This window comes from Erinaceus europaeus, chromosome 19 (assembly GCF_950295315.1).
Source record: "Erinaceus europaeus chromosome 19, mEriEur2.1, whole genome shotgun sequence".
NCBI classification, from domain to species: Eukaryota; Metazoa; Chordata; class Mammalia; order Eulipotyphla; family Erinaceidae; genus Erinaceus; species Erinaceus europaeus.
The window spans coordinates 45,935,790-45,960,048 of NC_080180.1; the positions used below are offsets into that span (position 1 = coordinate 45,935,790).

Here is a 24,259-nt window from a genome sequence, read left to right on the forward strand (position 1 = left end):
AGCACTCACACCCCCCAAATTACATCCATCATCTTGTACCAGGACTTGAGAGCCTCTGCTCCATCCCCCTTCTCCCATCTCTATCCCTTCCTTCCCTAGAGTCCTCTGCTTTGGTACAACAAACCAGTTCAAGATTACATATTACATTATGGTATGTTTCCTTTAATTCCATTGCAAATTTTTAGTATATTTTCTGAAATTTTTATTTATGTATGTCATATTTTAGTTGTATGCAATATTTTAATATCCAAGCATGGAACGGCCATTTTTTAATGAAAAAAAAACACTATAGAAATTATCACATAGCTTCATTTTGAATACTTCATATGTGATTTTGTAACAAAAGATTTTGAATATTCATTTTATTTGTCTTGTATGAGATAGAATTTACTTGGATATAGATAAGTAATCCAGAGCACCATTCCAGCACCTGAGTTGCAGCAATTCATGTAAAGAAACATTGTTTTATATAGGAAAAAAAATCCAGGAAATTCACACAATTGTCTAGAATACTCAAATCCAATACCAGATGCTTGCTTCATTTAGGTCCTTTGTGTGGACTTGGATGATGAGCGTCAGAGAGTTATGATCATTTCCCTCCAAAGCAATAGCCAAATTTGAGCATGTTTTAGCTCAGTAGAGGAGGTAACAAAGGCAAACCATGGTTATTTTGTTAAAAGATTTTATTTATATATTAGAGAAAGAAAGAGAACCAGAGCACCACTCTGTCACCTGGCTGCCACTGAATCGACTTGGGTCCTCATGCGTATGAATCCAACTCTTTTATCTATTACATCACCGCTTGGACCAACATACTTACTTTAAAAAATGTAAGTATGTATGTATATAATTATTTATTTTGGATAGAAACAGAAATTGAAAAGGATGGAGAAAAGAGGGAGGGAAGAGGAGAGGGAGAGGAGGAGAGAGAAAGAGTGAGACTCACAGCACTGTTCCACCACTCTGGTGAGGGCCAGGGCTTGAACCTGAGTCTTTGCACCCTGAAGAGTATGTTACTCAACCAGGTGCACCACCACCTGGCTCTTGTGACTTTATAAAAATAAATCACATACCAGTATTAATTGTAATATCAGCCTGAGTTCTAGTCTCAAGAGAAGAGAATGATCCAATGCAGAATGGAAATCAGGGCCAAGCAAGCTTGGTTCCAATATTCTATTCCCAACATCTCCCTAGGTAAACAGGTGTCTTTTTTAGGCATCATTACAACTTCTTTTTCCACCTGTCTCCATATCAAAGTACTGCTTGTCTCCAGATTTAAATATCTTATTAATGTTTCAGGGTTTTTTTTCACTCTTTTAGTTCCTCCGTTTGAATAATTTCAAATCACTTGTATTCAACTTTGGTGATTAGCTGCTCTGATCAAGACTAATACTGAATTCCTGAAGTAATATCTTTTCACTTTTTTCAATTTATTTTTAAAAAGCACTTAATAAGGGCAGGGCAGTGACATAGCTGTTTTGCACCCTGAAGAGTATGTTACTCAACCAGGTGCACCACCACCTGGCTCTTGTGACTTTATAAAAATAAATCACATACCAGTATTAATTGTAATATCAGCCTGAGTTCTAGTCTCAAGAGAAGAGAATGATCCAATGCAGAATGGAAATCAGGGCCAAGCAAGCTTGGTTCCAATATTCTATTCCCAACATCTCCCTAGGTAAACAGGTGTACATATTATAAAGTGTGCAAGGACCCAAGTTCAAGTCCCCAGTTACCACTTGCAGCAGGAAAGGTCACAAGCAGTAAACAATGCACAGATCTCTCTCCCCTATCATCCCACTGCCCTACTGATTATTCTCTGTTTCTAGTAAATAAATAAATATTTTTAAAGTGCTCAGTATAGTACATCGGTGATTATATTGGGAGGGTGGGGACGCATAGCTCCTGTGGCTGTTGGGTACAATGTGAAACAATATCTTAACATCGGATAACTTTGTAAAATATGATTAACTCATTAGTAAAGATTGTTTTTTAAACATTCAGTACAACTTGAAACAAACTTGTAAGCTGGAAATGTGAATTGTAAATTACTTCAGCTATCAAAATGTTACAAAATTCCCATATTTTTTAGCAGGGAAGATAGCACCATGATATGCAAAGAGATGCTAGTGCCTGAGGCTCCAAAGTCCCAGGTTCAACCTCCATACCACCACGAGCCAGAGCTGCCTAGCACTTTAGAAAAAAAAAACAAAACCCTATTTTTATCAACCTTCACTTTTAGCTCAGATTTTATTCCAACATATTAAAATGATATTGCATGTTTCTACTTCCTCTACAGAACTTTGGGACTGTCTATTACCATGGCAACTAGTATGCAGCACCCAACTGAGACAGGAAGATATTTTTAGGCACAAAAAATGAAGAGAATTGAACACCACTTTTATCTAAAAGCCAGTACACATTTTTTTTTTACTGACATTCATCGTCTCTGAAGCATCTAAATAGGAGTTTTGGAAGGGTTTTGAGATAAGAGACTATTTCTGAATTATGACTTTATTATTTTAATCTGGTCTGCTTTGACACTTATCTTTATGACCCAATGATAATGTGAAAAGGAGCATTTTTATTTCATATAGACAAAAGAAAGTCTCCCATAATTTGACTAGAGCCAGATTGTCCACCCAATGTTGAATATGAACTATTCTCTTTCTTGTTACCACTAGCATTGTGTCCTAATGAAATGACCAGATGGAGAACACAGTGACATTTACTAAGCATATGCATAAAAAGCAGATAATGCACAAAGTAACGTGTTTAGCCAAATATTTCTTTTAGCAAAATATTTCTTTTATTATTTTATTAAAATATTCATGTTAGCAAAATATTTCTTTTATTTAGTTTTTTTTGGTATGGTTTTTATTTTATTTTATTTTTACTAGTGATTTTAAAACTAAATAGTGGAGGGACAATTCCTCACTGTTCCACCAGAGTTTGTGTCCCCACTCCCTCCACTGGAAACTGCACTATTTTTTTCAACAAAGTAAATCATTCATCCATTGCTTTTATTAAGTATAACTAAAGAAACAACTGGGTTTCAAGTTGGGATTTATAGCTTAAATTAGAATCATAAGCCAATGCACACTCGCTGACTTTATTAAAGCAATACTGATTATAATACAATTTAATCTGTATTTGGTTGAATCAAATGTGTCAGAAATAGTATTACTTCAACATGTGGTCAATTTCAAAACTGAGAGGGGAGGGTGAGATAGAGAGAAGGAGAGACAGAGACACCTGTAGCCTTGCTTCACCACTTGTGAAGCTTTCCCCTGCAGGTGGGGACCAGGGGCTTGAACCTGGGTCCTTGTGCTCCACAATTGGTGAAGCAGTGCTGCAGCTGTTTTTCTCCTCTATCTCCCATTTCCTTGTCCATTTCTTTCTGTCATTATCCAAAAACTATTAACTTCTCTCTGTCCTGTCAACTGAAATAAACCTTAAAAAAAAAATCAGTGAGTCATATCAGGGAACTCAAGATAACTGTGAGAAATTTAAATAATAGCAAATGTTGAAAATGGTAAATGTCGTGTTCTTCCACATGTGATAACTCTTTGGGAGCTGAATGTAAGCCTAACAGATGGTCAGAGAACAAGGAGTACAATGCATGCCCTCAGTCTGGCTGCAGCCCACTCTATCCCTGCCCCTCTACTAGCAAACAGGATGCCATGATAACCAAGCTGCTAGCTCCCACACTGTCCTGAATCCACCTCACAGGGTCTTCTAATGTTCCTCTAGCTAAGTCACACCACAGCTAGGATGACCCAAGATGTCTATTCTAGGAATATAAACAAGGGCGATTCCATTTTTCTACCCTGACATTAGTAACAGACTGTAGTAGACACTAGGATTTAAGAGGCCATTTTAAAATGAAAATTACTTTGTTGTCTTTTATACTATGAATTAGTTTCATCTTGTTTAATGCATTTAAAATAACACTACATGAAAAGAAATTACTTTTTAAAAAAGGCATCTATTATTCATTTTCCACATATGAAAGCAACAAATTTCATGTAAAAAAGTATAAGATTTGATGATGATGATGATGATGATGATGATGATAAAACCACAGAAGCCTACAAAACATTTTTGGGAGTCAGAAGCAAAAGGAACATTGGTCTCATAATTAACATCATAGTACCCAATCATCTAACATTAGTGCAGTTAGCAAAATTACTCATGATTGAGTGGTTTTTAGAATTTCAATGCAAAATAACTGTCATATACATGATTTTCCAAATTGCAACCAGCTTCTCATATATTTTAATACAGGAATCAACATTATAAGCTCGTATTTGCTTGTATGAAATGTGCTGTTAGGTTATTTCTCTTTACTAGTACAATAAATATGGTTTTTTTTGTTTGTTTGTTTTTTAGTATTTTGAGACCAGTATCCTTCTTTCTCTAAATAAGAAACAAATAACTACAAAGCTCTATGCACTGAGTTAGTCAAAGCTGACTCATCAGTACTTCCTTCAAAGGTAAGTTGAAAGGAGCCCGTATGTCCTGGAACCTCACCTCTGCAAAGCCCTCCTGGAACCTCACCTCTGCAAAGCCCTCCCCTAGTAGGTAAAGACAGAAACAGCAGGAGTCAGGCTGTAGCACAGTGGTTAAGCACAGGTGGCGCAAAGCGCAAAGACCCGGAGTAAGGATCCCGGTTTGAAACCTGGCTCCCCACCTGCAGTGGAGTTGCTTCACAGGCGGTGAAGCAGGTCTGCAGGTGTCTATCTTTCACTCCCCCTCTCTGTCTTCCCCTCCTTTCTCCATTTCTCTCTGTCCTATCCAACAATGATGACAACAATAATAATAACCACAACAATAAAACAATAAGGGCAACAAAAGGGAATTAATTAATTAAAAAAAAAAAAAGACAGAAACAGCCTGGGGTGTGGACTGATCTGCCAATGCCCATGTCTAGCAGAAAAGCATACAGAAGCCAGAACTACAATCTTTTGCACCCCCAAATGAATGCTGGTCTACACCCCCAGATGGGGAGTAATGTTGGGGAAAGACCAGAGGGCTCTGAATTCCAATTCCATGAATACCCCAAGACCAGGAGAGAGAAAAGGAAAAATGGAATTAGCAATAGGTGTAGGTGTGACTTAGGAAAGAAGGGAAAGCAGGGCCGTAGTGGAAAAAACAGCATATATATATATATATATATATATATATATATATATATATATATATATATATATATATATGTGTGTGTGTGTACTTCTAGAAATTATGGCTAACCCATATTAATGACTTAGAAGAACAGTTTCCAATGGAAGGAATTTAAAATTGAAGAGGTGGTTCAGCGGTAGATACCACGTGTGTTGCTTCTATGATATCTGGTACCTTATAAAAAGTGCTTTAGAAAAGTCTACTAAAAGAAGTTAGCTTAGCAGTTTACTTAGATATAATATCTATTCTCTATGGAATATAAACCTACAACCTATGTGGACAAATGGCACACCATAAATTATGATGGTAGACAAATATAATACAGCCTAATACAGCATTACATGTTTTCAATACATAAAAATAAACTGCACGGAACCATGTCCCCATGGTTCTGTGCACTGAAACACAAGGGGAGCAGCATTCATTGCCCAGCCTTCCCATCCTGTATACCACAGAATCTGAGTGAACCAATCGTTAAACCTTGGCATCTTGGTAATCGAGGCATATTTCTATGATTGGCCAACTTAAGGTCTACTGAAGAACTCTAGAACATGAATGTTTAGCTGGTTGATAGTACAGTCTAAACAGGGTAGTGACAATAACTCTCAATAGATACAGAATCATCTGGAAGTGAGTGTCTGAAAGAAATTAAATTAATATAATCATCATAAGTACTATTAAATCAAGTATTATATAACAAGGACCCATTTCATTTAGAAATCATATTTATTTCAAGGAGAAATGCTAGCAAAATATGTAAATAATATGAAGCTTCCCTTGTTGGTGTACAAAGTGTTTTTTTTTTTTATTTGTTTTTGTTATCTTTATTTGCCTGGAAATAGTCAGAAATCGAGAGGGTAGGGGGAGACGCACTGCTTTACCACTCACAAAGCTTTCCCCTTCCAGATGGGGCCCAGGGGCTAGAAGCTAGATCCTTGTGCATTATACCATGTGCTCTCAAACAGGTGAGCCACCACCCAGCCTATGAAAAGTGTTTGTTTCTAAACACATTTTTTTTTCCTTTTAGAAAGAGACAGAGAGGCAGAAAAAGATAAAGTGAAAGAGAAAATAGTATTGATGCTGTCATCAAAGTGTTGGGGGCTGGGCTCAAACCTCAAGGCAAAGTAGCACACAATCCAAGTCAGCCATTTTGCTGGTTCCCACATATAATTTTTAATTAAGAATCGTGCAGTAAAGTATTTCACTAGATTTATTGCTGTGATCACGTTAGGGATCTACTAAGAAAATACGTTCAGAAGAAAACATATATTGTCACTAGTAGCAAATACATAACATTGTACTTAGACCTCCACCAAAGTCAAGGAAGCATAGTTATGATGAACTTAAAATGTAGCAGTTCATGAAAACACTGAAGGTTGGCAATGTCCACACTTGTCTCAAGTTATTGTCTGTTATTAGACACGGTTCGCCAAAACACCTTTTATCCCAAACTATCTTCAACTCAAATGAAAATATTTGAGAAAAAGACCAACAGTAGTTTACCACTTCAACATTTGCACGACGGAAGTCATAATCTTAATTCTGGAGCAAATTGATTTAAATAAATCCTACTTAAAGGCAGATACATGCACATATTTGTGGGTTATCAGGGATTACTATATGTCATATTTGCTAAATTAGGACCTAGATTAGTTATACATTTAAATAGTTTTTCTTTTAATTTATTTTGACCAGAGCACTGCTTAATCCACAACATCACACTTTATGGTGATATTGTGGATTGAACCTAGGACATCTGAGCCTCAGGTATGAAAGTCTTGCACAAACCACTACGCTATATCCCCAGTCCTAAATATTTTCATAAAATGAGTTACTTTATATAGAGAAAATGGTGTGATAGAGACTAATATCAATGTAGCTTTTTTCAGATGTGTTGTATAGACAAAGACAATACAGTCACAATACATCTCATACACCAGTGATGTTCAGGTCCTGTCTCTCTTCTCTGACACTTATCGTCTGTTAATAATAAATAAATCTTTAGGATACACTTAATAAACACACTATAATTATACTACCCATATGAAAAGTTAGGGTGGTAAAAGTCTCTGTTGGTTTTTTCTTATAAGATTTGCACAACTTAGGGACTTTCATATGTGAATTTAATGTTTCCTGACACAGGCTAAATAACTGGTTTGAAAGTGAGTTTTCAACTGTAGACTGAAAGACAGATAACAATTATAGTTACTTAATATATATATGTAGCTTTTTATTTAAAATAATAATGAAAGCTTAAGTATATTTAGCTGTAATTTTGTTCTAAAGGAATAGTCACATTTTATAAAATGGAAATTTCTAGACCATGCTGTGTTTTTCACCTGAGGAATTAATCAGAAAGAGCAAAGGATGGGGGAGGAAGGAGAAAGACAGGTTCAATAACAGAGAGAAGTCTAGCTGTAGACAGCATGACAGGAGGCTACTTTCACTATACCTTTGTGCAGACTGTGGAGGCGGTGAGGCCAAGTAGGTTAAAGTTCATAACACAAAACCCAAATTGATAAGGCAACATCTCTTACCCTGAAAAACTCTTTAGTGGAGCCAGAGTCTAATGTTCCATAAGCAATTTCCGTTTGCTTAGAAAGATCCTCGGCACTTTCGATGGGAGACACCATCCTCTCTACAGTCAGGAAGGCAGCTAAGTTAGCCGTGTAGGAGGAGATGATGATCAGGGTAAAGAACCACCACACACCTCCAACAATGCGCCCAGAGAGGGATCTAATAACAAGTATGAAATGGATTTGTAAAGTGTAGTGAATAACCTAGTAGAAAAGCAAGTTAACAGCATTATGCGAATATTGACTTTTGTGGGACTATTTAACTTTAAACTTCCAGTGCATCTGCTAGTTAATCAAACCAGCAACTATTTAATAGAAACAGAGAGTACAGATCATTAGGGTTGATGGTATACCCAGAGGTTAAAATTTCAGATTTATAGGATTCCTTCTTATTAAAAAATGCCAAATCATTTAGGGTTTACCAAGGGAATTTTTGAGAAATGTACAGTAAGTCCATTCAGAACTTAAACCATTTTATCCACTCATGGCATTTGTAAAAATGAACAATAGAATCTAAGATGATCAGCAAAACCCAGAACCGTATTGAGAAACAACATTAGATCTTAAAAGAAAGGAGAATGCATCACAGATGACATTTTAAACACTGGAGAAACCCTCCCTTTAATTTACCCACAGAAATTCTAAGATTCCATGAGTTTTTTGTACATGCCCCAAATTATGTTAAGGATAGTACAGGATACAAGATGGGAGAAATAAAGCTGCAGATAAAAGCATGACACAGAACTACAGTTCTTTGTGAGTAATAAGCTGATGTGTCAGAGCATGTGCTGTTATGGCCTATGTGTCTCCTGTTTTAAAAGAAAGCAGAAAGAGAATACACGCAAAACAAATTAGACATTTGAATGTTTGTAAGATATAAACACCTAGCTTGAAATACAAAGTGGCAATATTATCATGATGACAAAGTCTTATGCAGATTCCCAGTTATGTTCCGTAAGCTCACGTAGATATAGATAGACAGCTGCAGGGATGAATAAATACTACATTATTTTGAAAAACTTGGTGAGATTCTATACTAATAACGGTTGTGAATAATATTAACAGCCACTAATTTTTTTCCTCCTTTTTTTTTAATGCTTCTGGTATCTACACTTTTAAGTGTTGGGAGAGTGAAAAGAAACATTTCTTAAAAAAATTAAAATCAAAACAATTTATTAATTTATGGTCTAAATTAATTTGATGGCTTATGGTGCGAAGTAAATTATCTGATGACACATAGGTACTATACCAAGTTATTGGGTCCGAACAAAACAGGCAAGAAAATGGAGAAGCTAGTGTGAAAGTAAAAAAAAAAAAACAACTTTTCTTTTTTTGATGAAAATATCTTGCTGTCAAAATGAAATCAAAGAGTAAGAAATGAAACACAAAAAGAATATGAAGAAGAGCTGTCATCATGATCTCTAAGAGATCTATAGGGTTAAATACCATCAGGTGGAGAAAATTAAATGGTGCTCAGTTACATTCTGTAAAGGCTATTACGTTGATTTTAAATTGGGAAAATCCTTTATGCAGACAAAACCACTCTCAACATCTTCACTATTGATCCCATATCAAGGAAAAGCATAATTAGAGTCATGTGCTCTGTAGTTAAGAAAGCAAATTCAGTACCTGACTGCTCTAGTTTCTCAAAATAAACAAAATATGACTAGTGATAATTGTGCACGTATTACTTGGCAGTGTGTTTGAGAATCATTGTTTACAAGTCATTCTGTTTCAGCTGGGAACACAAGTGAAAGACACTGGTCATTCTCTATCACAGTGTCTAAGTCAGCTTTAATGATTTTATGCCAACTGACTTAAGAGTACACAAGGTATCTCAAATATAGGATTCAGACACCCTTCAAAAGAGAAAATTCTTAAGCAATGTGTTATTTACGTATGTTTTTAAAGGAGTATTTAATGCTTCTGAAGGTCCCTGGGACATTTTATGCAAAGAAATTTGATTTTAACTTATGGTGACTAACAAAATAAGGTTTTCTTTAATTAAAAGCAAAACTTTTACCTATCATCATCTGAGAAGGGCAAGTAAATCCATGTTATCTATGAATTCCTCTAATGATTCTGTTCCAAATTACTTTCTAACATTTTATTTTCATATTTGTTGTGGTTCCATTTTATATGATACCATAATGAAGATAATCCAAATTTATTTTAGTGTACTTCAATAAACCACTATATACTGCATATTTGTGCTCTATTAATGTTAGCATGATCATTCCGTGTCATATTTTACTTATAAGTAGTAAATATCTTTTAAACCATTTAAAGGACATTTCTAAAACATTGAGTACATTTATCCATTTATCCACTTATTCAGTCATTTGACAATTGCTCTACTCTCCTTTTTAAACTGTAGTGTCACTGTATTCTTCAAACTGTTGGTTTGCATCAGTCCCACTCTATCACTTTCTGTATGTAATGTGTTAATATGTTCTCTGTTCCTGCACAAGCACTGAACACAAAAAAATATCACCAGAGCCATGTTGTTCAAGAAATAGGACAGAGAGCTGGAAGGGGGCGACTCTGTTGAGCACATACTTTAACATGTCTGAGCACCACCAGGTCAAGCCCTCAGTCTTCACAAAAGAACATTTGCATCGCAAAACTTCGTAAGCAGTGGAGCGGTACTATGTTATCTCTCCCTGTCCCTCCCTTTCTCCCTATCTCTCCATCTCTCTCCCTGAATCTTAAAAAAAAAAAAAAAATGCCAGCAAAAGCAGTGGCACTCTGCAGGGAAGTAGTCATAGTAATAACCCTAGTGACAAAAATAAGGAAAAAAAAAAAAGAAAAGGGAGGTGAGAGGACGTCTCAAGAGAGAATGGGGAAAGTAGGGGAGGGGAAAGGAGGGGAAAGAAGGGGAAAGTGGGGGAAGAGAGGAGAGGAGAGGAGAGGAGAGGAGAGGAGAGGAGAGGAGAGGAGAGGAGAGGAGAGGAGAGGAGAGGAGAGGAGAAGAGAGGAGAGGAGAGGAGAGGGGAGGAGAGGAGAGGAGAGGAGAAGTTATGGCAAAAAAAAAAACAAAAACTGAGAGTCCATGGAGGGAAACCCAAGTCAGTGGAACCCCCATATAATTTTCTCTACTTATTCAAATACCAGAGCATAGTTTTTGTCACCATAGGGTAACTGCCTCAATCTCAGATTGGGGTGACTTCATCTCCTATTATATATACTTCATTTGGCTTTTTACTCGGGTGCATTACTTCATTAGAATTCTACCAACTAGTTAGTCTATGACATCCCAATTTGGCTACTATTTCCCTATGTCGTTATTGGAAACTTCTTTTACCTTTATGTTAAATTTAGTAAACTAAGTATAGAACTAAAGCTAGGAATATTAATATATAATTTGTCAGAGTAATAGTTATATAGTTATCAGTCATTCCTTAAAGAAACTATAGACAATCTAATGGAATTAAAATGTTCGCATCCATATAATTCATAGATGTACAATCTTTTACCAGAGAAGCAAGTTACTGATAATGTCTCACTGCATATTTTCTTTATCTCACTGGGTGATATACAAACACAAGTTGGCAAAATATAACAACTATTTGAGCTTCTCATATAGTTTTTTTAAAAAAAAATTAATCATATATTATCACTCGAAGTGCTAAAAGAAAGAAAAAGAAAAAAACTAACATTCTAAAGAAATAATATTAGAAAAGGTACTCTCGCCTCCTTGCAAGTTGTTTGGTAGAATCAAAGGAGGTAACACAGTTCAAATAAAATGTGCCAATGAATGTTCATGTAGGTTTTAGATGTAAAGCAACCACACTCCATATGGTATGATTCTATTTCTCTGAAGAGTCAGAAATGGCTATCATTATTCATGTGTGAAATGTAAACAAAGGCAACACTTTTATGAAATGTTCATTATAATTAAGCTTTTCCAGTAGTGAGATTAACATATGCCAATATGAATAAAGGTGTTTAAACTTATTCTAAGAAGTGTGTGCTTTATAATAATTCAATATGACATAAATATTTTAAATGAGTCAGCTATCATTATTATCCAATTGTGTATTTCTAGATGTTAGGCAAATGCTATCTGACAGTCCTCTGTAACCTGACTTTAAATATTTTTTATGATCTCTCCTGTATCATTTTTCATGAGCAAATAATGAGGAAATCAAAAGAGATGGGATGTGTGCTAATGAAGATTTGCAAGCATACTGTTTTTGTAGTAGGTAAGTAATGTCGCCCATTTTCCCATATACAGGTCTGTGGATGAACACACAGATGACTGTAAAATGAGAATATGCAGCAAAAACACGGTACCCCTCCAAGAAGGCATGGAATGATAGGAACCTTATGCATTTTATAGCCTCTCCATGGTGTGTATAATTTCACTAAGGAAATATATGACCAATATTCAAAGAATATTGTTCAAATATTTCACAGACTTATGCCAATTGTAAGAACCTGCCCTTAAGAGCCTTAGACTCCTTGGACAGGTAGTTGGCAGCTGGTAAATTCTTTTGAGTAAATTCATAAACACCATGAATGCTCACTTGAGACCTAAAATGCACAAAGTTGAAGCAGGTGAGTAACCAACCTTGGCGAAATATCGCATCCTTGCTGCATAAAGGCACCCAAGGAAAACCAGAGACTATTAAAAATCCCAAATTCATTAGTTGATTCACTACTTTGTGTTTCTCTTCCATCTTCAAACTCCTCAGTGTGCCACTCGTAGGGGCTAAATCTGCTCACCAGGAATAAAACTACACTGACCCCAATGTAGGCAAAAACAATGCACATCCAGATCTCATAGGCTAAAGGATCAAGAAATGAAAACACTCCCGGTTTGGACTTCTGAGGCTTCTTGATCATGATAGATATCCCGAGGCTCATGAAGGGCTTTGAGAAGTCAATCACCTCTTCTCTCACAAGAGTAATAGTTAATGGAGCAATTGCAATGTCAGCTTTCTGTAAGAGAAACAAAGGGAAATAATAGTACTGGGATCACAGTCAGAAGGGAATCAAAAAGGAAGGGATACACATCAAGGAAAAGAGCAATAGTTATTTTCCTGGTAAAATCCCGATAAAGAACAAACAAAACACAAAATGTTATCCCCAAATATATCCTCTTTTGTAAATCCACAGTATATCCATATGGCTTGATCATGATAATTATATCTCTATGCTACATTTACGCATTATAGGCTTTAACTATGTCCATATGCTTCAAGACAAATGGAATGTCTATCTCAATTTATCAGCACATTTTTTTCATCCTTAATGTTCATATTTTTGTAAGGAACTAAGACAATACTTTTAGGACAGTGTGTGAAAACAACGCTCTCAAACACAAGTATTCTGCAGAAGAGGTAGTATTTTTGTCAACAATAGTTCAATGTGGATGGCTCTATATAGGAGAAGAGCTATACTTACCCCATATACAAGTTCTCCAACCATCCCATTCCAAATTTTCGTGTCTGCATCCCTGGCCCCATACTTGCCATCCCCAACAATTGTCAACTTGTACTTGAACCCACAATGTTTGGCAATTTCTGCAGCCAAATCAACACAGTAGCCTTCATAGCGTTCATTCCCTTCAAGCATTTCATGGTTTTTCTTCATCATAACGTATGGAGATTCCTGAACAATAGAACAAAGTTTTAGTTGGTTTAAAAATAAAAGAGGAAAAAATGGTTTAAGAAAAACAACTGAGTGACTAACCTACAATTACCAAGATATGACCAAAAGCCTATCAATGTTTTCTATATTGTCTATATCCCTTAACTGTTAATCTATATTTTCTTCTTTACATCATTAGGAGAATAACTCCAACAAATTTATGACAACATTGCAAAGTAAAGCAAAATTGTTTTGTTACAAAATTATGTCCTATTAGTGGAAACAAACAATTCCTCCATTTCACTTTGCCAACAGCTTGTCCGGATGTTCCAAATCTTCTTTTCATCTAACCCAAGCTTAACTGTTCAAGCTCTAGTTCAAATGTGTTCACACATTCAATCCACATTTATCTAGCACTAGTTATTTACCAACCATTGAATAGAGTAGAAAGAGGGGAGATCATTCTTGTTTTTAAGGAGTTCATACTTTACTGTGATGAAAGAGTTGTCGTTATGCTATGCAACAAATGTAAAGACAAAGTTAGTCAGACATATATGGAAACAGAAAGGTTAAAGACTCGAGGAAAACGTTTCAGGAGTTTCATCTCTGTTTGCAGCAGGTTGTGAACATATTATCTGCCACAGTAAAGTTCAGACTTTAAGAAAATAGGAGAGATTTCTAATAGTTTAATTAGCATTTGTGAGTTCCACTTCAATACTGAACAAATAATAAAAAGATTGCAAAAGCATAGGTATTGTCTTAAAATATGAACAGGAACTGTCTGGAGAATATTTTTAAAAGACAAAATTAGGTAAAAAAATAAAATTAGGTAAAATAAAATATAAGCATTTGTAGCTGTTTACCAAAATTGTAGTGACAACAACAGTCTTATTCTCGAGCCCAGAGGTATCATTGCCAGAAGGTAGTTCAGTAAGGGTAACAACCATTTTATCCATTTCACTCCAGTAGCCAATCTGGAAAAGTTTACAGAAATTAGACACATGTACAAATGATCTTTGTGTGAAGATAACATTCAATTATCATTAAACCCACATCTGAATCTTAAATCACAACCACATTAATTGGCCTTTCTTTAAATACAGATGTGTCACACACAGGTCTGAATCTAGTAAGATTAGAAAGGGACAGTTAAAACAAAAACAACTTATATTAATGACTTGTCTCTATCTTCTTTTTTCACCTTCTCCATAATTAACTTAGGGTTAGTTATAGAGAAATAAAATTCAGCGATGGAACTTCAAATTAAACAGAAACAAAGATGCTGAACTAAATAATACATCTTTAGGTAACATATATATTTTTTTCCTATCTTGGTCTAAAAGAAAGTATAACAATTATACATAAAGCTTTTTGAAGAGTGCACTTCAGTGTTACTAGATATAGATTTAACTTAGAAAAAATATTTTAAAATATGTTAAACTCTATGTCCATAGATAACTGGGGGACTCTGCGGATGAAATTCTGGATTAGCCAACTCACCTGCTCACCCAGTGAGAACTACTTTTAAATCACTAATGATTTACCTTTCGAGGTCCATTTGTTTTGAGCTCCATGATGTTGATTGTATAGTTTATTCTCTTTCCATTCTGGTCAAACTTTATATTTCCTGAAAGACCTTCCACCTGTACCTAATAAGGAAATGGAAAAAGGTCCATTTGTAATTTTGCTTCAGTTAAAGTTAAAAACCATACAGATTACTCTCATTGGGTTTAAGTCAAGAAAACGACATTTATGAAGTGTTCTTCACTCTTTAATGTATCTTTGTGTAGATATGGAACAGTGTTCCATTTATACAAAACATAGGAGACACAATAAGGACGACTACTTCAGCAGGAATAAAGAAGTGTCCAAGGTCAGACTACACTACAACCTTAGAGTGACTGACCTGTTTGAGGGCCCTTTCTATTTCTACACCTTGTCCCCAGGGCACTGCTGGGTTTGCCAGACAGTCTCCTGCATTTCCCCTTCGGGAGATTTCGATTCTCTGCTTCCGAAGGTTGCGGAAGGCTTCAGTCATCACTTGAACAGCGTCATAGGTCAGAGCAGAAGTATACTGAAAAGATTCATAGGCATTAGATAAGAATGGGCAAATGCCCAGAGAGTCACAGCATCCCAGCAATCATGACTGCAGCTGCCCGCCAGTCTTTTCTTCAAATAGAACATGCAAGAGATTAGCAAATTACAGCCTATTGCAGACATATTTTGACAAATTATACTCCTGAGTTAAAAATACAGTTTCTGGATACCAACCCTAAGAAAATGTTCTCAAATGTCGAAGTTTTTATACAAATATTTAAATGTCAGTATTCTTTGTAATGTGCAAAGACTGTGCAATATAAATCTCTGACAAAGTACTATACAACATTCAAAGTGATTCCAGTAGAGATTTTTATTTGTGCAAATACTAATGGATAAGACTAATTAAAACATTATTACTACAGCCAAACTTAAAAAAATCATTTCAGTATAGCATAATTTTAAATGGTTATGCTCTTTTAACAAAAATAGTTATAGCAATAGGCAGGAAATAATATAAAATATTTCTTTTTCAAGTAGTCTACAATATTGATGTACTATTTTTAAAGTTTTACCATACCAAATCATATATAATCTACATTTTTTTAAAAAACTCTTCTTAGGAAATCAAAGATATAAAAAGATATAGCTGTCTCAATTTGTTTTTGCTTTGGGTATTTCTCCTAAAAAAAAAAAAAAAAGTAATTCTCTATTTTATATAGACATCAGTAGTTCATTGCCGAAGTAATTCTTGTAATGAAGTCTACATCACTGAATAGGAGATGGAAACTAAATTAACTAAATTGGATATTAAAGAAAAGAACAATTTTAATTTATATTAAATGCTATCATAATGATTAAATGCCATTCTTCACTGAGTCAACCTGTTCACATTAGTATGAGAAATCTATAAAACCAGCAATTAAATGTTTTAGCTGAATGTTTTAGCTCTATAAATATTGGTGAACTACATTAAAAAATAGGATAAGTTTGAATGAATGGCCTTGAGGTCCATGAAGCCTATTACAATTATGATTCAAAGTATGAACACACTATGAAAAAAAATTTCTTTCAACCTTTTCCAAATGTTCACATCTAATCAAGTCTCAAGTCTATTATCATTTTAAATTAAAAGTCACAATAACAGAAACACAATTCTGCGTTGAGGGAAAAATAACAGGCTCTGTATTTGGAATTCTATTTTATTGTTTATATTCTGTGTATGTGGTTCATTTGTTTTTCTAAACAAACATGTTCACATTTTTGATTGGAGAGTTAAATATGTCAGTGTTAGGCCACCATTCACTAAACTAGATTTAAATTGATTTGAACGGAGCATGATGGCACTTGTAACCATCTCCTTCTTTGAAAACAAATGCATCATCTTTGCCCTGACATTTATGTTCTGAGAAATCCTTCAGCTGAGTTAGAAATTTATATTTCAGCAGGGGAGGGGGGGCATTAAATTTTGTGGACTATATCACAATCTCATCATGGCCAAGCTTTTAGAAGAAAACTGGGGAGAATGTGTTTATGGTCCATTTTCCAAATGAGCTTTTCATTCTATTCTAGATTCTAGATGGCTACTTACTGAATCTTATTTTTCAAAAATAAAAAGAAACATTCATTTTAAACATGCTTGTTATGGCCAACAGTCATGCAACAGTATTCAATATTACAAAACTGTTATCAATGATTCCAGAAAAATGGTATTCTAACAACCATGAGAAAGGGTGCAAAGAAATTCTACGTACGATTAGATTTTAGTAAATATGCAAAAGAGGATAAAAAGGCTACATATAGCGTTTTATGAGCCATCGTAATGATAGCACCTTGTCTTAAACATACGCTATCTGCACCATGCTAAATGAAATTTCTACTTAAAAGTAACAGATTTTATTTCTTCCTTTCATTCCTTCGAGGTTTTTTTTGTTTGTTTGTTTTTAATTTAGAGGTTAATGGTTTATAGTACAGTTGCTGACACATGGATACAGTTTTCCATCTCCCCATGATACACAGATGTCTGCAAAACACTCTCACAACCAGCTCATGTCCTTTTCAACCATCATGTACAGGACCTGAAAGCATTCCCTCCTCTCACCCTCTTCTTCACCTCCCTCATCCTCTCCTCTTTCCCCAGTCCTTTGCCTTGGTGTAAAATACCTACTTCCTTTCATTCTTTGTCTATCTATTTTGACAAGTGAGCGTTTGTTTATATCCTCCCCAGATGATTCTTCTTTCATAGACTGACAGAGAGTGGGAGAGACAAACCATAGCATTGTCCTCAGTGCCACAACACTCCCAAGTGGTGCCAAGACTCAAATGTGGATGGGGAGATGACCTGGCATGCAACCTACCTGGTGAGCTATTCCTCCAACTCCAAAGTTTAGATCATAGGAGACTGTTACAAAACTCCTTAAAAACTTAACCCCATTTGCAAATTTTCCTTGATGCTTGAATTTGAGTTGTGTATCGTTTGGAATCACTGCATTTAGCATTCAAAAACAAAACTGGAGCCTTGGTTTTTACCGTTTCCTACTCTGCAATGTCATACTATATCATGCTACGCTATGTCAGTTATAGAAGAGTTGGAAAGGAAGACAAAAAAGAATTGTTGACCTCCTTCTCTACATGTTAAATGTGACCTAGAAGTTTTCTTAAATAAATGGCTAAAAAAATACTATGAAGAAAACACACACACACACACTCACACTTTTGTTCCAATTTTACAAGTCTTCACCTTCAAATATGTTTGACTGAGGATCATAAAAATGTGTGGGAAACATGGTGTTTGAAGTCAAATCTCAGAGTGTGGGGGTGATGAGGCCGACCAAACATCTAGGCTGGCTTGGAACTATTCTAAGTTTAGAAGACTGGTGCTCTAGATAATACATCAACCCAGTCACAGGGAAGCCATAATTACTCTTTTGGGGGTAAGTACCACATCAAATAAAAAGAATTGTAGGAAATAAAAAGTTGTGTGAGTTGTACTAGAAACTAAAAAATACAAGTTATTAACAAACATGTCTGCCTTCACCTTCAAATATGTTTGACTGAGCATCATAAAAATGTGTGGGAAACACATTTTCCTTTCTAAATTCTCTATCTGGTATAAAGTCAACTTAAAAAAAAAAATCTCTTAAAATCCACTACTTTTGTGCCACTGAGATGCAATAAATTCATCTAATGATTCTTAAATTGGCACATTAAAGGCTCTAAGAAATCCTACAGTAACCATTCCAGATTAACACTGGTCATCACTGCCCAAGCTAACTGCCATATGAGAATGTCCTCACCACCAATTACTTTCCAGAAAAAGCGTTTAGTCTACCATACCTTGAAATGGTCACTGTTTGATGGTTTTCATTATTATCAGTCAAATGTGAGGCTTGAGAATTCTGAACTATCCACCCACACCTATGAGAACTACCTGTATCTAAAAGCCAGAAGCAATAATGGAGGATATGGGGCCAAAAAAGGAATCCATGTGCACTGTTGGCTGGGATATGCATCTTGCTCCAACCTCTATGAAAAACTGCAGGAATAGTTTTCCAAATATGAAAAATCGGTCTTTCATAAGATCCAGTAATTCCACTCCCACATATCTATATGAAGAAAGGAAAAACTAACCCAAGATGACATATATACACACCTACGTTCACTGCAATGTTATACCCAACAGACAAGAGACGGAAACAACTCAAGCATAAAAAGATGGATAGTGCATGAAGAAGTTACAGTTACACACACCATGGAAAACTATTTAGTTAGCAGAAAATATGTAGGCTTGCCTTTGCTTCTCATAAATAGGACTGGATGGATCATGCTAAGGAAAATAAATCAGAAGGAGAAAGGATGCTAGATGATCTCATCAATTTGTGGGGTGTAAAGAAAGAAGATAAGAAACAAAAACTAAGCCCTCAGTCTAGACTTAAGAGTATCAAAGGGAGAGAAAAATGGAGATGAGGTTGCAACGGTGGAACAGATGGATTGTTCTGGACTATCAAGGGAGGGGATGGAATACGGAGTTCTGGTGGTGGGAATTATACCCCTCTTATCCTATGATCTTGTCAGTATTTCCATTTTATAAATAAAAATGAAAAAAAAAAAAAGCCACGGTAAGAATCCCAAGCCACTCTCCCTGACCAACCCTGGTGCTGCAGCCCCTATGTAGACCTGCAGGCTGTGAAGCTTCCTGGAAGCAGCAATAAACTCTTCTTTCAAAAACAAAAACAAAAAAAGAGAGAGGGCCGGGTGGGGGCGTACCTAGTTGAGCACAACTATTATAATGCACAAGGACCCTAGTTCAAGCCTCCAGTCCCTCCCTGCAGGGGGAAAGCCTTGCCAAGTGGTGAAGCAGGGATGCAGGTGTCTCTGTCTCTCTCCCTCTCTATCACCCGCTTCTTCCCTCTCAAATTCTACCTGTCTCTGCCCAATGAACAAGTAAAGATAATTAATAAAATGAACTAATAAGTAAATAATTAAACACAGGCACTTTGTGGTGAGCATGGTGCAGCAATATGTATTGTCAAGAGGTGTCAAATTAGACTCTCAGAACATACTCCTTCTTATTAAGTAATGTTCCCTTGTTAAAAAAGAAAAAGGTTTAAAAGGTTTGTGTTTTTTGCACTCATTTTTAAAATAGTATTATTTGTTTAGTTTTAGCAATCATTATACATATATAGACTGGCATTTTGCTCCATATAGGACCTTCCTCAACAAATACTACGTGTTCATTTTTAAAAATTATCAACAAAGTCAAGATTGATGAGCTCTGGCACTATAAATAAGGCTAAAAGGAAACATTTAGAAAGCGTTTTGTTGAGATCCTTGGCAATAACCACGAACCAGAGTCAGAGAAGGAAAAGACTGGAGTTAGGAAATACATGAGAAACTCAAAATTATTCATTTATGTCAATTTCAAATTCAACTGCAGTCTACCCTCTGAAAAAGAGCTGTCTATGATAAGGCCATCTTTAATTTATCACAGAGCCTTTTGAACACAACCTCTTTGAAACTATGCTGCATAAAGCCACACAAGAGTTTGAGAGTAATGGTTTGGCAGTTTCTCACAAAAATAAAAACCATACAATCCAACAAACACATTCCTTGATACCTGCCATAAAGAAACTGAGGGTTTACGTCCATACACAAGCCCGCATTCATTTGTCTATATCAACTTTATTTATATTGCCATCTTTTGAAAGCAACTATGATACCCTTCGATAGGATCACAGACCAGAACAGTATGGCGCATTCAGACAACAGACTATTTATTATTCAGTGCTAGAAAGGAATGAACAAGCAACCAAGAGAAAATACAGCTAAAACTGAACTTCACATTACTAAGTGGAGGGGGAATTTTAATCTCAGAATACTACATACAACATGATCCCAACTTTACAACATTCCAGAAAAGGTAAATACATGTATACTCTAAGATTATGAGTGGTCTCTACAACTTGGGAGTATAAGGGAGCATGGAGGGCTTTTAGAGCATAAAAATTCTTTATAAAACCAGAATCATGGGAGCATCTATGACATATTTGTGCAAATTCATATATGTTTTTTTTATAACAAGAGTGAAACAAAATGCAAAATGTAAATTTGAGGTAATTATATGACAATGTACACTCATCAGTCACTCTGAGAAAGTGATTGTGACATTGGAAAAAGCTATGCATTTGTGGGAAGGAGTCTATAGAACTCTGCACTTTCTCTTTAATTTTTCTGTGAGCATACAAATGTTCTAAAAATAAAGTCTTAATTAATTTTTGTGGAAAAAAAATAACTCATCATCCTTGGTAAGCACACAAGCTGTAATGACTTTTTCAAGGGTGAAAAGACATCTCCTTTAGCAAGAATCCAAAATTAACACCTTTTATTATTATCTATAAGATAAAACCACTTAAACCTCTTCAATTAAAATCTTCATATTAAAAACATATTTTTTCAAATTATCCAAAATTGGCTAAGGACCAACATCCTAAATTCTGAATTTTTTAAATTACATTTTTATTATGTATTATTGGATAAAGACAGAGAAAAACTGAGGGGAGGGCGATAGAGAGGAAAAGAAACAGAGAGACACTTAAAGCACTGCTTCACCACTTGTGAAGTTTCCCCCTGCAGGTGGGGACCAGGAGTTTGAACCTGGGCCCTCGAGCACCATAAAGTGCGCACCTAACCAGGTGCGCCACCACCTGGCCCCATATTGTAACTCTTTAGTTTCCCTTAAAAACTCATAGAAAGAAAAAAAAAAAAAGTACTGGTCTGGTTTTGATTCACCTTTAGGTAAAGATTGCATTCAAAAACAAGTATTTTACCTTACTTCTGTTTAAATAATTCCCTCTCCCAAGTGCTCCAATTTCTAAGCATCTTCTAACATAGTGAAACTTCTTTAAATTTTATAGTCTATAAAGATAACTTCTTTCCAGAGGAACTGAAGGTGTGAACACAGGATCTGAAGTCCTAAAATATTATCTGTAAATTATTCTAAACTTTGTGACTGAAGACCTACTTGAGGAGTGATAGATTTCAGTGAAAAATCTGAGCTGTCACTCTGTGCTTTGCAGTGTCTAGATGAGTGCTATCTGTAGTCATGATATAGTCATCAAGTGTTTGGGGTGGCCTGGGACCTAGTGCAGTGGCTGGAACATGGGATTTAAAAGCACAGTTTTCAGAGTTGAATCTTAGGCATCATATGTGCCAGGGTGGTACTCTGGTTCTTTCTCCCCTCTTCTGTTAAATGAACAAATAAATAAGTAGTCTTCCTAAAAGACAGATGTGGGGGAAATTTTAGAGACAGAGCTTGAGGGATAGTTCAGCAGATAGAGCACATGTACTACCATGTGTAAGGACCTGGGTTCAAACCCAGCCCCACATGAGAGTATCGTGGCACCCGTGGAAACAACACAGATAGTGGAGCTGTGCTGTATTTTCTGTATCTCCATGAAATAAAAAGAATAGAAAAATTGGCCGAGGAACCCTGAAATCATGCATGCTTGACACCCGGGCCCTGCAAAAAAATTAAAATAAAATTTAGAAATGCTCTACTTTTTTTTTTCCTCTACAGAAAAACAAATGTGGGGCAGAGGAGATGGCATAATGGCAATGCAAAATGGTTTTCTTCTTATTTATATTTTATTTATTTATTCATTGGATAGAGAGAAAAAAATTGAGAGGAAGAGGAGAGAGAAAGGTAGAGAGAAAGAAAGACACCTGTAGTATGTCTTTACCGTTTATGAACTTTCCCTCTGCAGGTGGGGACCAGGGACTTGAACCCAGATCCTTGAGCACTGTAAGATGTGCACTCAACTAGATGTGCTCCATCTGGCCCCCACAAAAGGGCTTTGATGCCTGAGACTCCAAGCCCTAGGTTTAATCCCTAACACCACCATAAGCTAGAGATAAGCAGTGTTCTGATCTTTCTTTTCTCCTTCCTCCCTTCCTTCCTTCTTCCTTCTTTCCTGCCTCTTTCTTTCTTTCTTTCTCTGTATCTCTCCTTCATTAAAATAAAGCAAAATGTATTTTTGAAAATGAGTACAAATAGCGTGTATTATAATCTAATGATAAGATATTTTAAATGATTCTACACATTTTTGTGAGTCTTTACAAAATATATATTTTAACAATATAAAACTTTTAATATACTGTTTTTTCTTAGTCATATATATGCACATTTAAAACCACAAACTACAAGGAACTACGTATGTCAAGCCTCTGGGTTTCTGTGTAGTAAAACGATCTAATATTAGACATAGAGAATGCCAATGTTCCCACTGTGGTTTGAGTCAGTTTAAACACTGAAGAAGCAAGAGTCAATTTTATTGGGCCACAAGGGTACTACTAAATGTATGGTGCTAATTATTGAACTGAAAAAGATTACGCTATTTTCAGACAGGCTAGTAACTCTCTTAGGACAGCAATTAAAATTTGAGTCTATTCTTTAAGTCATTTTCTGAGTAAAGCAAGATTCTTGTGGGAAAGTTGTTAAAGACACAAATGTCAGTCTCCTCTAGCTGAGTTCTTTAATCTGGCAGTCAGAGAAGTTAAACTATGCTTTCATTGCTTTGTAAACTGATTTATTTGTTGAAAGAGAGAGACAGAGAGAGAGAGAGAGAGAGAGCGAGAGCCAGAGAATCACTGACTCATGTGATGCTGGAAATCAAACATAGTACCTCATATCTTTATGTCCAGTCTTATAGCCACCACACCACCTCCCAGAGTGCTCAAACTAATGTTTGAACTGTCCACATTACAAGGCAAATTGAAGGGTTAGTTATATTATGGAGGAAAATAAAAATTGTGAAATCTATCTAAACTTTGAAATACTGACATATTTTTGAGATAATGGTGGACATTTTTATAATCTGCCTCTTTTTGGAAAAAAAAATAAGGGATTAAATGTCCACTTAATTTAAACCTCACTTAAATCCAGGTGCTCTGAAAGACAATGTCCAATTACTATAATCATTTCCTATCTCATCAAGTAAAATAATGTTACTTTTCTGCCAAGGCTGAGTAAATGAACATAACAAATGCTAGGACAGAATTTTCAATCAATTTTAATAGCAGTGATATTTGGCTATATTTTCTTTCTTGGTGACTTGGTATCTGCAAAATGTTTATTTCTTTATTTAGTTGTTATTCTTCGTGTTATTATTTTTTAAATAGTAGCACTGCTCAACTCTGTCCTTTACTGCTGCTGGAGATCAAACTTGGTACCTCAAACCCTCAGACTTACAGTTATTTGCACAACCACTGTGCAAGAGATTGTAGCTTTTCTTTTAATGTTTTTTTTCTTTATTGGGGAGATTAATGGTTTATATTCAACAATAAAATACAGTAGTTTGTACATGTGCATT

General features: G+C 35.6%; 1 protein-coding gene across 1 annotated transcript in view; it reads right to left on the reverse strand.

Annotated features, from left to right (window-relative positions):
- Window positions 1-24,259, reverse strand: part of GRIA2 (glutamate ionotropic receptor AMPA type subunit 2) — a 56,353-nt gene that overhangs the window by 4,774 nt on the left and 27,320 nt on the right. Inside the window, exons 5-10 of the mRNA XM_060178901.1 lie at window positions 15,262-15,429; window positions 14,900-15,004; window positions 14,219-14,329; window positions 13,170-13,376; window positions 12,334-12,704; window positions 7,722-7,920 (exon numbers count right to left, since the gene is read on the reverse strand). Coding sequence (XP_060034884.1) covers window positions 7,722-7,920; window positions 12,334-12,704; window positions 13,170-13,376; window positions 14,219-14,329; window positions 14,900-15,004; window positions 15,262-15,429 — 1,161 coding nt within the window. The remainder of the gene's footprint in view (window positions 1-7,721; window positions 7,921-12,333; window positions 12,705-13,169; window positions 13,377-14,218; window positions 14,330-14,899; window positions 15,005-15,261; window positions 15,430-24,259) is intronic.